The sequence below is a fragment of the Neoarius graeffei genome, chromosome 16 (genome assembly GCF_027579695.1).
Source record: "Neoarius graeffei isolate fNeoGra1 chromosome 16, fNeoGra1.pri, whole genome shotgun sequence".
Taxonomy (NCBI): Eukaryota; Metazoa; Chordata; class Actinopteri; order Siluriformes; family Ariidae; genus Neoarius; species Neoarius graeffei.
Window position 1 is genome coordinate 58,113,955 of NC_083584.1, and position 16,763 is coordinate 58,130,717.

The 16,763-nt window shown below is 41.1% G+C and overlaps 1 protein-coding gene across 1 annotated transcript in view; it reads left to right on the top strand.

Annotated features, from left to right (window-relative positions):
- The first annotated feature begins 4,096 nt into the window (after positions 1–4,096).
- Positions 4,097–16,763, top strand: part of LOC132900897 (zinc finger FYVE domain-containing protein 1-like) — a 40,883-nt gene continuing 28,216 nt past the window's right edge. The window contains exon 1 of the mRNA XM_060943242.1: positions 4,097–4,296. Within this exon, the coding sequence (XP_060799225.1) occupies positions 4,183–4,296 (114 nt within the window). The 5' untranslated portion in view covers positions 4,097–4,182. The remainder of the gene's footprint in view (positions 4,297–16,763) is intronic.

Below are 16,763 nucleotides of genomic sequence, written 5' to 3' on the forward strand. Positions count from 1 at the left end.
ACTTCCGATAAAATATTTAGTCGTTTTTACCCGACACTGTGGTAATCCTTCCACAGTGAGAGAAGACAATGTACAATAATCAGGCCAGGTCAATACAGGGAAATCCAACAAAGTAGTGAGGGCTAGACAAAACGAGGTCATGAAACGGGCAATAGTCCAAGAACCGGAAATCAGGAAAACACAAGCAAGGTAAACACAAGGGCTAGGCAAATCAGAGTCAAGAAACAAGCGAAGCTCGAGAAACCGGGAAGCGAGCAGATAAACACAAGGGCTAGGCAAAACGGGAAGAAACCGGAAGGCAAAAAGTGTCATACACGGAACCGCAATCAGAAATATAAATGCTCAGTAGGCTCACGGAAATGTGGAGGCAATACTGCTCAATGAACAAAACAAACAGAGGGGTATAAGAAAGAAAGAAAGAAAGAAAGAAAGAAAGAAAGAAAGAAAGAAAGAAAGAAAGCACAACTTTATTCATCACGCACTTGTGAAATTTCCTCTCTGCATTTAACCCATCTGAAGCAGTGAACACACACATGCACACACATGAACAATGAGCGCACACGCATACCCAGAGCAGTGGGCAGCCACACTAACAGCGCCCGGGGAGCAGTTGGGAGTTCGGTGCCTCGCTCAAGGCCACCTCAGCCCAAGGCCGTCCCATATTAACCTAACCTGCATGTCTTTGAACTATGGGGGAAACGGGAGCACGCAGAGGAAACCCATGCAGACATGGGGAGAACATGCAAACTCCACACAGAAAGGCCCTCGCCGGCCGCTGGGTTCAAACGCAGAACCTTCTTGTTGTGAGGTGACCGTGCTAACCACTACACCACCGTGCGGCCCAAAGTATGTTGCATTGGCCGTATAAATACAGACATGAACAAAAAGGTACAGGTGATGACAATTAGAACTTGGTGGAGCCACTCCTAGGAAGTGGCTCGGGGTTGGCTGATGGAGTGCACGTGGTAGTGTCAGGTGTGTGAGTGGGATTGTGGGAAGTGGAGTCCAGAGTGTTAGGTAAGCCCGGGAACGGGACAAGGTGGTTTGCCCATAACTTTGCTCTTTTAAATAGTCCTTCTGGACACCATCATTCACAAATGAACAAATCTATTTCTGAACAAATTTATTCACATATCGATCAGAGGCGATCAAATGGTATCGTATTGTATCATGTGGCATCGTAGCAGTTTCAGTTGACTGCGATCCTCACCAGGATAAACAACGCTTACTGATGATGATGATGATGATGATGATGAAGAATGGATGCTTTATGAAGGTACACTCTGTACCAGTAAGTGTCAGTGTGTTTGTAGGATTTTGAGTGGTGCTTGAAAGTTTGTGAACCCTTTAAAACTTTCTATATTTCTGCATAAATATGCCCTAAAACATCATCAGATTTTCACACAAGTCCTAAAAGTAGATAAAGAGAACCCAGTTAAACAAATGAGACAAAAATATATATACTTGGTCATTTCTTTATTGAGGCGGCACGGAGGTGTAGTGGTTAGCACTGTTGCCTCACAGTAAGAAGATCTGGGTTTGAGCCCCATGGTCGGCGAGGGCCTTTCTGTGCGGAGTTTGCATGTTCTCCCCGTGTCCGCGTGGGTTTCCTCCGGGTGCTCCGGTTTCCCCCACAGTCCAAAGACATGCAGGTTAGGTTAACTGGTGGCTCTAAATTGACCGTGAGTGTGAATGGTTGTCTGTGTCTAGTGTCAGCCCTGTGATGACCTGGCGACTTGTCCAGGGTGTACCCCGCCTTTTGCCCGTAGTCAGCTGGGATAGGCTCCAGCTTGCCTGCGACCCTGTAGAACAGGATAAACTGGCTAGAGATAATGAGATGAGATTTCTTTATTGAGGAAAATGATCCAATATTACATACCTGTGAGTGGCAAAAGTATGTGAACCTCTAGGATTAGCGGTTAATTTGAAGGTGAAATTAGAGTCAGGTGTTTTCAATCAATGGGATGCCAATCAGGTGTGAGTGGGCACCCTGTTTTATTTAAAGAACAGGGATCTATCAAAGTCTGATCTTCACAACACATGTTTGTGGAAGTGTATCATGGCACGAACAAAGGAGATTTCTGAGGACCTCAGAAAAAGCATTGTTGATGCTCATCAGGCTGGAAAAGGTTACAAAACCATCTCTAAAGAGTTTGGACTCCACCAATCCACAGTCAGACAGATTGTGTACAAATGGAGGAAATTCAAGACCACTGTTACCCTTCCCAGGAGTGGTCAACCAACAAAGATCACTCCAAGAGCAAGGCGTGTAATAGTCAGCGAGGTCACAAAGGACCCCAGGGTAACTTCTCAGCAACTGAAGGCCTCTCTCACATTGGCTAATGTTAATGTTCATAAGTCCACCTTCAGGAGAACACTGAACAACAATGGTGTGCATGGCAGGGTTGCAAGGAGAAAGCCACTGCTCTCCAAAAAGAACATTGCTGCTCATCTGCAGTTTGCTAAAGATCACATGGACAAGCCAGAAGGCTATTGGAAAAATGTTTTGTGGATGGATGAGACCAAAATAGAACTTTTTGGTTTAAATGAGAAGCGTTATGTTTGGAGAAAGGAAAACACTGCATTCCAGCATAAGAACCTTATCCCATCTGTGAAACATGTTGGTGGTAGTATCATGCTTTGTGCCTGTTTTGCTGCATCTGGACCAGGACGGCTTGCCATCATTGATGGAACAATGAATTCTGAATTATACCAGCGAATTCTAAAGGAAAATGTCAGGACATCTGTCCATGAACTGAATCTCAAGAGAAGGTGGGTCATGCAGCAAGACAACGACCCTAAGCACACAAGTCGTTCTACCAAAGAATGGTTAAAGAAGAAAAGTGAATGTTTTGGAATGGCCAAGTCAAAGTCCTGATCTTAATACAGTCGAAATGTTGTGGAAGGACCTGAAGCGAGCAGTTCATGTGAGGAAACCCACCAACATCCCAGAGTTGAAGCTGTTCTGTACGGAGGAATGGGCTAAAATTCCTCCAAGCCAGTGTGCAGGACTGATCAACAGTTACCGCAAACGTTTAGTTGCAGTTATTGCTGCACAAGGAGGTCACACCAGATACTGAAAGCAAAGGTTCACATACTTTTGCCACTCACAGATATGTAATATTGGATCATTTTCCTCAGTAAATAAATGACTAAGTATAATATTTTGTCTCATTTGTTTAACTGGGTTCTCTTTATCTACTTTTAGGACGTGTGTGAAAATCTAATATTGTTTTACATCATATTTATGCAGAAATATAGAAAATTCTAAAGGGTTCGCAAACTTTCAAGCACCACTGTATATAGTAGTATCATTGTAATAACAGATGAGCTGGTTCGATGCTGGAATTCAATTGATCCAAACAGGATGAAGGTCACAACAAGGTCAAAGGCCTGAAATAGTTTTTTCTGAAAGTTTGTATTTTTTTTTTAAACTGAAATGTTAATAGGCTAGCAATGTGATTTGCTCATAACTCTGATATTTAAAATAGCAGTCATTATGAATGAACAGTTGTGAACAAAATGAATCACAAAACATATCAGAGGCATGTCGTATCGCATCAGCTTCAGTTTACTGTGATCCTGAACAGGATCGTGTTCAGTAATGATAGATAAACTAATGCACGAATAAAATTGTTTAATGAAATAAATCTCTGTTGAGTCTTGAAATTACACTCCATGATTTAATATGAGGGCGGCACAGTGGTGTAGTGGTTAACGCTGTCGCCTCACAGCAAGAAGGTCCGGGTTCGAGCCCCGTGGCCGGCGAGGGCCTTTCTGTGTGGAGTTTGCATGTTCTCCCCGTGTCCGTGTGGGTTTCCTCCGGGTGCTCCGGTTTCCCCCACAGTCCAAAGACATGCAGGTTAGGTTAACTGGTGACTCTAAATTGATAGTCAGCTGGGATAGGCTCCAGCTTGCCTGCGACCCTGTAGAACAGGATAAAGCGGCTAGAGATAATGAGATGAGATGAGATAATTCAGGAAATTATAATATGAAAAATGGAATGAAGTTACACTCCGTGCCAATAGGTGGCGGTGATGCGCCGGTGTGTTTGGTAACAGCTGTGACGAAGACGAAGAAGACCTTGGAGGCGGAAGTGTTTACAGTCAGCGCACTTTCACTACCAGCAACAACAATTTGGAGGCTGTTCGGTGTGTGTGAGATGGTTAAAATTGTGTAATAATGTCGGAGATGTTACTGAAGGGGATGGAAGAAGTGTCTCTCGGTCAGTTGAAGGAAGAAGAGAAGGAGAGCGGAAGGAGTTTTCTCCTTATCGATGAAAATGAAACCCTGCAGGTAAATGTTAATGTGTTATGAAGTGCGCGTCCTGTTAGCATCAAAGCTAGTTAACATTAAAACACCGTTTTTGTAATTACACCGACATACCTGATGAGAGATTTAAGGAAGTGTGATAAACTCAGTCAGAAACAAAACAAACTGCCATGTGGTGGTAATTTAACGCTTTAAACTTGAGTATTTTAACTTCAGACACCAAAAGTGTGTTACTGATGTCGACCATAAAGTCAGTGATTAAGAGATTTCTCTCAAAACTGACAACAAAAGAATCTGGAACACGACTGGGTTAAAGTATTCAGATCTCCAGCTGTAAATTAATCTGTGACGTTTCCATCTCGTCACTCATTGATGATTATTTTGTCTGTGTATATAAACTATACACCTACACTTTGATTTTATATACAGTACCAGTCAAAAGTTTTTGGAAACACCTTCAAATTTCGTGTTTTTATTTTTTTCCTACAACCCCGATTCCAAAAAAGTTGGGACAAAGTACAAATTGTAAATAAAAACGGAATGCAATGATGTGGAAGATTCAAAATTCCATATTTTGTTCAGAATAGAACATAGATGACATATCAAATGTTTAAACTGAGGAAATGTATCAAAATTAGGTGATTTTTAAATTTCATGACAACAACACATCTCAAAAAAGTTGGGACAAGGCCATGTTTACCACTGTGAGACATCCCCTTTTCTCTTTACAACAGTCTGTAAACGTCTGGGGACTGAGGAGACAAGTTGCTCAAGTTTAGGGATAGGAATGTTAACCCATTCTTGTCTAATGTAGGATTCTAGTTGCTCGACTGTCTTAGGTCTTTTTTGTCGTATCTTCCGTTTTATGATGCGCCAAATGTTTTCTATGGGTGAATGATCTGGACTGCAGGCTGGCCAGTTCAGTACCCGGACCCTTCTTCTACGCAGCCATGATGCTGTAATTGATGCAGTATGTGGTTTGGCATTGTCATGTTGGAAAATGCAAAGTCTTCCCTGAAAGAGACGTCGTCTGGATGGGAGCATAAGTTGCTCTAGAACCTGGATATACCTTTCAGCATTGATGGTGTCTTTCCAGATGTGTAAGCTGCCCATGCCACATGCACTAGTGCAACCCCATACCATCAGAGATGCAGGCTTCTGAACTGAGCGCTGAGAACAACTTGGGTCGTCCTTCTCCTCTTTAGTCCAAATGACACAGCATCCCTGATTTCCATAAAGAACTTCAAATTTTGATTCGTCTGACCACAGAACAGTTTTTCACTTTGCCACAGTCCATTTTAAATGAGCCTTGGCCCAGAGAAGACGTCTGCACTTCTGGATCATGTTTAGATACGGCTTCTTCTTTGAACTATAGAGTTTTAGCTGGCAACGGCGGATGGCACGGTGAATTGTGTTCACAGATAATGTTCTCTGGAAATATTCCTGAGCCCATTTTGTGATTTCCAATACAGAAGCATGCCTGTATGTGATGCAGTGCCGTCTAAGGGCCCGAAGATCACGGGCACCCAGTATGGTTTTCCGGCCTTGACCCTTACGCACAGAGATTCTTCCAGATTCTCTGAATCTTTTGATGATATTATGCACTGTAGATGATATGTTCAAACTCTTTGCAATTTTACACTGTCGAACTCCTTTCTGATATTGCTCCACTATTTGTCGGCGCAGAATTAGGGGGATTGGTGATCCTCTTCCCATCTTTACTTCTGAGAGCCGCTGCTACTCCAGGATGCTCTTTTTATACCCAGTCATGTTAATGACCTATTGCCAGTTGACCTAATGAGTTGCAATTTGGTCCTCCAGCTGTTACGTTTTTGTACCTTTTAACTTTTCCAGCCTCTTATTGCCCCTGTCCCAACTTTTTTGAGATGTGTTGCTGTCATGAAATTTCAAATGAGCCAATATTTGGCATGAAATTTCAAAATGTCTCACTTTCGACATTTGATATGTTGTCTATGTTCTATTGTGAATACAATATCAGTTTTTGAGATTTGTAAATTATTGCATTCCGTTTTTATTTACAATTTGTACTTTGTCCCAACTTTTTTGGAATCGGGGTTGTACATTGTAAATTAATACTGAAGTCATCCAGACTATGCAGCAACATGTAAGGAATCATTTAGTAAACTTTAAAATGTTAATCAAACCAAAATATGTTTTAGGTTTTAGATTCTTCAAAGTAGGCACCTTTTGCTTTGATTATAGCTTTGCACACTCTTGACATTCTCTCAATCAGCTTCATGAGGTAATCACTCGAAATGGTTTTCCAACAGTCTTGAAGGAGTTCCCAGCGGTGCTGAGCACTCGTTGGCTGCTTTGCCTTCACTCTGCGGTCCAACTCATCCCAAACCATCTCAATTGGGTTTAGATCAGGTGATTGTGGAGGCCACGTCATCTGACGAAGCACTCCATCACCCTCTTTCTTGGTCAAATAGCCCTTACATACAGTAGCCTAGAGGTGTGTGTTGGGTCATTGTCCTGTTGAAAGACAAATGATGGGCCCACTAAGCGCAAACCAGATGGGATGGCATGTCGCTGCAGAATGCTGTGGTAGCCATGCTGGTTAAGGCCCTGTCCACACGGCAACGGATTCAGGTGACTCCGATACAATTGCTTATCGTTTAGGCCTGGCGTCCACACGGCACCGGCGTTTTGGGTGCCCAAAACGCAATCTTTTTGAGAACGGGTTCCAGAGTGGAAAGATCTGGCAACGTTGCCGTTGCGAAGTCGTCTGGATGAGTAGAACGGATTTGTTTACGATGACGTCACAACCACATGACTGTGAGTGCTTCACTCCGGGTGGAAGTGTAACGAACTCGATGCGAGTTGTCACCAAATCCTTTAACTTGGTTCATGAAACGTGCTTACAAAATATTTTCACTGTGAATATTTATTGTGTAATGGTGTAAAGTGAGAGAGAGAGAGAGAGAGAGAGAAAGAAAATAGCCCTTAGGGCAGAGTCAATCCCGCCAGCAAAAATAGGGAAAAAAAGGAGCGATCTCACCTCTTCAGATGCTGGTTTAAGTCTGACAATACATTCCTTAAAAAGGGCGTAGAACAACAAATTAATCCATCAACGTGTAGCATTCAATTTATTCCGGACCATTAAAGACGCCGCCTTCCGCGTAGAATCATACGTCATCCTCGCTGCCATATTGGATGGGTCAAAGCGGAGAATAAAGATGCCTCATTCATGTGCTGCGTTTAACTGTACCAACAGGTTTGCCGTCCAAACGAGATCACATGGGATTACCTTTCACAGGTGAGACTGGAAAAATACTTTTCATTGTATTTGGTCATTATAATGTAATTTTACGAACAGATTTTTCTGACTTTGTGGCTAATATGAAGTCTCGCGCATAATAGTTTATGCGCATGCGTCCTTACTACTTCTATTGTTCTGGTGTCTCCGAAGGGACCGTCTTACAGCGCCCCTAGAGGTGTGGCATGTGTATTGCATCGTTTTCAGCAAGCGTTGCGTTGCCATATGGACCTGATCTTTTACTGATCGTTGCCCATTTGGACGCGATATATTTTTAAATAACATCTCGTTGCCGTTGTCGTGTGGATGTAGCCTAAGTGTGCCTTCGATTTTGAATAAATCGCCATCAGTGTCACCAGCAAAGCACCCCCATACCATCACACTTCCTCCTCCATATTTCACTGTGGGTACCACACATGTAGGAACCATCTGCTCACCTTTTCTGCGTCTTACAAAGACATGGCGATTGGAACCAAAAATCTCAAATTTGGACTCCTCAGACCAAAAGGACAGATTTCCACTGGTCTAATGTCCATTCCTTGTGTTCCTTGGCCCAAGCTATTCTCTTCCTCTTGTTGTTCTTCCTTAGAAGTGGCTTCTTTGCAGCAATTCAACCATAAAGTCCAGATTCCCGCAGTCTTCTCTGAACAGTTGATGTTGAGATGTGTGTGTGCTACTTGAACTCTGTGAAGCATTTAGGTGGGCTCTTATCTGGGGTGCTGTTAACTTATGGTTTCTGAGGCTGGTAACTCTGATGAATTTATCCTGTGCAACAGAGGTAACCCTAGGTCTTCCTTTCCTGGGGCGGTCCTGATGAGAGCCAGTTTCATCATAACGTTTGATGGTCTTTGTGACTGCACCTGGGGATACTTTCAAAGTTCTTGAAATTTGTCGGACTGACTGACCTTCATTTCTTAAAGTAATGATGGACTGTCGTTTTTCTTTACTTAGTTGAGTAGTTCTTGGCATAATATGGATTAGAACAGTACTCAAATAGGGCCATTCACTGTATACCAACTCTACCTCTTCACAACACAACTGATGGTCTCAAACACATTAAGAGGTCACGAAATTAACTTTTGACAAGGCACAGCTGTAAACTGAAAGCCATTCCAGGTGACTACCTCGTAAAGCTGACTGAGAAAATGCCAAGATGTGCAAAGCTGTCATCTAAGCAAAAGGTGCCTACATTGAAGACTCTAAAATATAAAACACATTCTGGTTTGATTAACACTTTTTTTTTTTTTTTGTTGACCAAATAATTCCATATATATTTCTTCATAATGTGGACTTTTTAGTATTAATCTACAATTCAGAAAACTTTAAAATAATGAGAAACCACTGAATTAGAGGGTGTTTCCAAACTTTTGACTGGTACTGTGTGTGTGTGTGTGTGTGTGTGTGTGTGTGTGTGTGTGTATATATATATATATATATATATATATATATATATATATATATGGGTCTGTCTCAGAAACTGGGTGCTGTGGGGGTCCCCCACTAAATATACTCAGTCAATAAACTATACGGTTTTGAATGGTGATGTTGGTTTTAATTTGAAATAAAATGATGAAAGAAATAATACAGATAAAACTAAATCTTTGATGTGAATACTCTATTCAGAATTTGGCAAAAATTCTACAAATTTGTGGAAAAATGGCGGCTTGATCTGGGACATGATAAATGGTTGACTACATCGCATTCCCTTAAAAAGGTTGTAGTCCACTGCAAAGTCTACAGTTATCACTAATTGTATTTTAAGTTGTAACTTTATCCACCTAAGGATTGGTGTGCTCACAGAATAATCATAACCGTAATAAAACATCATGCAAAATATTTCATCACCGTCGTAACTCCATTTTCCGCAGACCCGAAACCAATACCATCGTGTGTTTTGATCTAAACGGAAAGCTTCAGGGTCAAGGTCACAACCTCACCAAAAGTAGTACCGTAACTTAAAATCACTACGCCATATAAAAATTTAGTTATAAATCTGCGATTTTGTTTTTTAAAACGAAAGCTGAAAGTTAGGTATAGAATGTTTCTTACAGAATATGTTACGATGGTAGCTGGCCTTGTATGAATTTCTGAGCTATAAAATGAGTTGTGGTCTATTTTTTACCGTAGCGTGTTATTTGTGTGCGGGGAAGGACACACATTAACAATTTGCATGTGTAGAATGGAATTTTCCACTCCAACAGTTAGAAGTTGATCGTGCTTCCATTTGCGGTCTTTCTGTTACTCGGGTGATCTGTTCGGATGTTATCACTGAAAAGGTGAGTTTTGACAGTTTTATTTTGTTTTAGTCTTGCAGTATAAGGCAAGAGAATATTTCTTTTTCATCTTACTTTCATATTTCGTAGTGTTTGCGTATTTTTGGCCAATATTTTGCAACCATGGTCGATTTAGATCGAACTTTTGATAGAATCTACGGCCAGTCATTTTGCCCCGCCCCCGCCTCGCGCTCCGTCCGGTGCGGTAGTGATGTCCCGTTGCTCTCGCGCCGCAGCAGAGACCCGCGCGACCTTCAGCCGGTACAGTCGCTGTTCTTTTACCACCGCCGTTATTCTCATCTTTCCGGTGTGTTCTTGATTTTTCCATTGTGTCCTATTTCGCCATATCAAATCCCCAAAATGTATCATATTATTCATATTTAAGTGAATAATCAATTCAGTCATCATAACTTGGCATTTTTAACCCAAGCAATCAAAGAGGAAATTTATTCAATATTTTCACTCATCTGTGAAGGAGGGGCTTTAATTCTTCATGATGTATTTATTTTATATGGAAATCAATTTTACAAAAGCATTTGAATTGTAATCAAAAAAAATTTCCACAGTGGAGACCAGATAAAGCAAGACATGACAAAAGAAACATTGAGTGTTAAGTAAATGCAAAAAAAAATAGTAAAATTAGAAAATTAATTTTTAGGGCATGCTGTAATGGGAAACTAATCATCAGCAGTAATGTGATGAAGCAGTGTTACTGTGCAACCTTGCAGCTGATTTGTTTTCCGAGAACTGCACATTTTTATTCCCTTTATAATAACACTGCAGTTTGCTCTTATTAGTTCTTAACAAGGTTTATAATAGGGCTAAGATTTGCTCAGGGTACCATTCTTATATCTCAATGGATAATTTTAATTAATGTGACACCCAAGCATATTTTATCTTTATTTCGAACATGTAAACAAACAATGAATAGATGAACAGTAAACAAGAAAAGCAAAACAGCCTTTGCAACAAGAACACGTAAAAAGCCACTAAATTAGAAAATAAACCAGAAATAATATAGGTAGTAATAATGATATCAGAAGAAAAATACAAACAAGGACGCACTAAGCAGTTTTGAGTTTACATGTCTGAAAAGGAGTGGGCTGAAGTAAAAGCTTAATTAATCCCACCCCCTTCATAAGTCAATATAAATTTATTATCTTGCTTCCTTTTACACTGTATATATTTTACACTGTACACTCGTTTCAGGTCCTTCCACAACATTTTGATTGGATTAAGGTCAGAACTTTGACTTGGACATTCTAAAACATTAACTTTTATTCTTCTTTAACCATTCTTTGGTAGAACGACTTGTGTGCTTAGGGTCGTTGTCTTGCTGCATGACCCACCTTCTCTTGAGATTCAGTTCATGGACAGATGTCCTGACATTTTCCTTTAGAATTCGCTGGTATAATTCAGAATTCATTGTTCCATCAATGATGGCAAGCCGTCCTGGCCCAGATGCAGCAAAACAGGCCCAAACCATGATATTACCACCACCACGTTTCACAGATGGGATAAGGTTCTTATGTTGGAATGCAGTGTTTTCCTTTCTCCAAACATAACGCTTCTCATTTAAACCAAAAAGTTCTATTTTGGTCTCATCCGTCCACAAAACATTTTTCCAATAGCCTTCTGGCTTGTCCACGTGATCTTTAGCAAACTGAAAATGAGAAGCAATGTTCTTTTTGGAGAGCAGTGGCTTTCTCCTTGCAACCCTGCCATGCACACCATTGTTGTTCAGTGTTCTCCTGATGGTGGAATCATGAACATTAACATTAGCCAATGTAAGAGAGGCCTTCAGTTGCTTAGAAGTTACCCTGGGGTCCTTTGTGACCTCGCCAACTATTACACGCCTTACTCTTGGAGTGATCTTTGTTGGTCGACCACTTCTGGGGAGGGTAACAATTAGGGCTGCTCGATATTGAGAAATATCAATATTGCGATATTTTCAGTCAATATTGATATCACGATATTTTAAACGATATTTTTTTTTTTGCTGATTCGTGTAAAGCTTGCGCCAACTCAAAGAGGATGGACTCAAATTCCTCCAATTTATCTCTTGCTTTTCCATTTAGTTTGCAAAATTAAAGTATTTAGGCATGCACTTGCTTTGATTCTACCGTCCTCTGCTGGCTTGTGTCTACCTCTATACCTTGTTGAGTGCTAAGCACATAGCCTAGTGTATATTATGGGACCTTTTTGTGAAGACAGTATATTTGTATTATGACTAAATTTTATTATTTTCTAAATGATACCTGCTAAAACACCTAGATATAACCATACAAAAAGGGTCTATTTTGAAACAATCAAATTTGAAATAAAAAAAACTCATGTTTATCTCACTTAAAGGGGTTTATTAAGCATTTCTCACTATAACAAAACAAATAAATATATTAAGAAAAAATGTAAGGTTTCCAATGTATACAAAACATGTCTATATTTATATAAAAACATTTATATGAAGAAAATAAAAAATAGACTTTGTTCTACTTTTTTCCAAAAATGCTGCATCCAAAAATAAAATGTTCCACTTTTGTATTTGTTACATTTTTTTCGTTAACACCCACCATTGAACTTGGAATGAACTTGAAATGAGCACCTGTCCTGAACTAGCAAATGCTGCTAAAGATTTTTTGCTAGAAACACCAGCCTGTTGACATGGTCAGGTTTCAAAGATGCTCGCAAGCAAGTGACAATGTTCCCACTAGTGCTGAAAACTCTCTCTGAAGAGGAACTTGTGGCAGGTATACACAAGTATTTTCTGGCAAGCTTTGAAAGACGTGGGTAGATGGCCTTCGCATCTCTCCACCATATCATCGGGTCCTTCTCAGCATCTATTGTTTCGGACTGGAAGTAAGACTGGACCTCGAGAGAAATTACTTGGTCTTCTTGTAGGTGAGGCCCTGCACCCTGGTCTGGAGTGGCCTTGAAGAAGCTGGCCAGGAGCTTCCTCTTCTTGCTAGGAACATCTGTACCAGCTGCATCCTCAGTATCAGCAGGGGCCACAGTTGTCACTGAAGGGGCTTCCACCTTAGAGTCAAAAACACATAGAAAAACACATTCAACAGATGTGTGTTAATATATTAATACATACAACGCAATAACAACAACAGTAATGATAATAGTAATAATAATATACCATATAATAATACCACACAGTTAAACAATAATGTTGTATTAGTGCATTGTTATAAATTAAATTATTATTACCATAGCACTGGGAGCTCTGGCATCCCTCAGCTCCAGTTTCACTCGACTCACAATGGATTCCTTCTGGTCTTCATCCACATACTTCAACTTGAATCTTGGGTCTAGGGCAGACGCCATGTCAAGTAGCTCTTGTGTTTCACTGCCACTGTATTTCTCATTGAGGTAGCCCAGTATGTCATGCTTGATGGTTTTGGCAAGCAGTGTGTCATCATCTTGATCTTTCAAGACTGAGTTATTGAAGAGATGCAGTGTTGGCTTCACAAGAGAGATGCTCACATATTTTTCTCCTGACAGCGCGTCTGTGAAATCAACCAGAGGGGCCAGTGACTTATTGACAGCTTCCAGTACATCGATGTCTTGCCAGGAGAGGTATAGATGTCGTTGTTTCCGGTCATTGGAAAGGACCTGGGCAATCGCCTTCTGTTGCTCAAGGATTCTGGCGACCATGGCCTGTCTAGATCCCCATCTGGTCGGGCATTCGGTCTTGAGGGCGTGCTGAGGCAGATTCAGTTGCTTCTGGGCTTCTTAAAGTTCCCTCTTCTTTTTCCAGCTGTAGCTGAAGCTACTGACCAACCTCTTACAGACTCCCATGGCACGGCTGATCTTGTCATCGGAATTCTTCATTGCATTTTCTAAGATTAAAGAAAAAAAACCACAAAGGTGTAAAATAGTTTGTATTTCACATTATTTGCCTTGTAAGGCCACCCACGACTGAACTGGAGGAAACCTAGGACTAATAATGAATTATACCACAGCGAGCTAACTGATTTAAAGCTCATTCAGATTAGGATAAGCAAAGATAAGATTAAAGCACAATGCATTTAATGTTAGTCTGTGCATCGTTTCTCAAAAGCATAATTGATAACCAGTTAACAACTTGGTAATCAGCTGTCTGTAGCTCATTCAAAAGAGTGTTTCGTCTTCAAAACAAGCCTTCCTTTACTTCATTATGAACATTTTAGCCAATTCGTCGACTGAATGTTTTATCATAATGTCCGTGTTTTTTGTTTGTTTGCTTGTTTTGAAGAGAACGACAAGTTCAGCCTAGCTAGCTACCTTCAAGTTGTCAACTAGTTATAGTTATTAGCAATGATGCGGTCGAAAACGCAACCACGAGAAAGCGGTTGTCCAGTTGACAGAGGTTAGGTACCATCACTTATGCCATTTAACAAAGGAATAATAGCTACTCAGTACTCACCTATGGCCAAGTGCAGTCGATGCCCGAAACATTGGAGCCTCGTCCATCCATTGATTTGTGTAGCCAGGTTAACGTTCGCTGCGTTATCAGTGGTGATGCAGACCAACTTGCTTTCGTCTAATCCCCATTGCGCCAGAGATTCCCTCAATATGTCCGCGATGTTTTGCCCCGTATGGTCTTCTGGCATGAAAGCCGTCTGCAGACACTTTACTTTTAAGTTGAGCTCGTTGTCGATGAAGTGCACAGTGAGGCTAATATATGGTTCGCTTGTACGGCTAGACCATAGATCCGTTGTTGCTGCGAAGTGATCCGCTTCCAACACTTCTTTTGAAACTTTCTCTTGGCAATTCTCGTACATCCCTGGCAGGACATTTCTGGTGAAATAATGTCGAGAGGGCAGAGCATAGCGTTTGTCAAGCTCTCTGATCATTTTCTTAAAGCCCTCGCCCTCGACTGTATTGATAGCCTGCATATCTTTGGCTAGAAAATAGCCGATGGATTCGGTCAATGCTTTGTGCCTCTCTGAATTTGTGGCATACTGAGTTGCGTTGTACAGTGTGCCTTGAATTGATGACTGGGTGGTCTTGCTGGTTGAAGCGACGTTGGCCTGGTCCATTTTTTGTTTTTTCTTTACTAGGTCATCGTGAATTGCCCTGTGGTTTACCTTGAGGTGTGTGAATAAGTTTGATGTGTTGGCAAAAGGCGCAGACACCACTCGCCGGCAAATCCTGCATATAATTGTTTTCTGGTCTTCATCCTTCTCCTCAAACCCGAAATGGTCCCATACTACCGAACAACTTCTCCCTATTTTGGCGACCAACTGAGCCTGCACTGATACTTCTCCTGCATCTTCCATTTCTAGCTTGCTAATGTCTTCACTCAACACAGAGACCGAAGAGAGCGCGCGAGACTGCAGAGCAGTTTTGAAGTCAATGACGTACCACACGCCGCGTTTTGATTAACCCATTCGCGGCCACGCCGGTGCCGTGGCAGTACAGATAAATGACAAAAATCGTTTATAATCTGTATTATTAATTTTCATATCGTTTGACGCCAATATCGTTATCGCGATTTAAATATGATATATTGCACAGCTCTAGTAACAATGGTCTTGAATTTCCTTCATTTGTACACAATCTGTCTGACTGTGGATTGGTGGAGTCCAAACTCTTTAGAGATGGTTTTGTAACCTTATCCAGCCTGATGAGCATAACACTTTTTCTGAGGCCCTCAGAAATCTCCTTTGTTTGTGCCATGATACACTTCCACGAACATGTGTTGTGAAGATCAGACTTTGATCGACCCCTGTTCTTTAAATAAAATAGGGTGCCCACTCACACCTGATTGTCATCCCATTGATTGAAAACACCTGACTCTAATTTCACCTTCAAATTAACTGCTAATCCTAGAGATTCACATACTTTTGCCACTCACAGATATGTAATATTGGATCATTTTCCTCAGTAAATAAATGACCAAGTAGAATATTTTTGTTTCATTTGTTTAGCTGGGTTCTCTTTATCTACTTTTAGGACTTGTGTGAAAATCTGATGATGTTTTAGGCCATATTTATGCAAAAATATAGAAAATTCTAAAGGGTTCACAAACTTTCAAGCACCACTGTAATTAATATTAGTCCAATACAGTGCCTGTTCATAAAAAATGTCAACAATATTCTCAACCTATGGATCCCATGTATTATGCAGATAGAATATTGACTTTGTTTTCTGCCAGTTTCTCGTGATGGTGTTTTTGTCGGGAAAAATTCAATAGAAATTAATACCTAAAGAAATTTTGCGTTAATAGTAAATTATAAATGAGATATGTAGTATCTTTTCTCATTTCCGTGCATGAAAGAGTGAATATATGAGACTTTTACTATCTGATGGTTTAGTCAATTAATCTGTCACATCCATCCACCGGGCGGCACGGTGGTGTAGTGGTTAGCGCTGTCGCCTCACAGCAAGAAGGTCCTGGGTTCGAACCCCGGGTCCGGCGAGGGCCTTTCTGTGTGGAGTTTGCATGTTCTCCCCGTGTCCGCGTGGGTTTCCTCCGGGTGCTCCGGTTTCCCCCACAGTCCAAAGACATGCAGGTTAGGTTAACTGGTGACTATAAATTGACCGTAGGTGTGAATGGTTGTCTGTGTCTATGTGTCAGCCCTGTGATGACCTGGCGACTTGTCCAGGGTGTACCCCGCCTTTCGCCCGTAGTCAGCTGGGATGGGCTCCAGCTTGCCTGCGACCCTGTAGAAGGATAAAGCGGCTAGAGATAATGAGATGAGAATGAGACATCCATCCACCAATTTTAGGCCAATGAAAATATCTGTGTCAGGAAAAACGTCAGTCATTGATAATTAGTAGAACACTGGTATACTATTTCTTCTTATCTCGAATAGATATTTTTGATGATGATGATGCCCTTTATTGTCACTAGTCACATGTACCAGCGAAATTAGCCGTCAACCTGTCCGTACATATACAACATACAATTGACATAGGGTAGACAGGACAGGAAGACAGGGATGAAG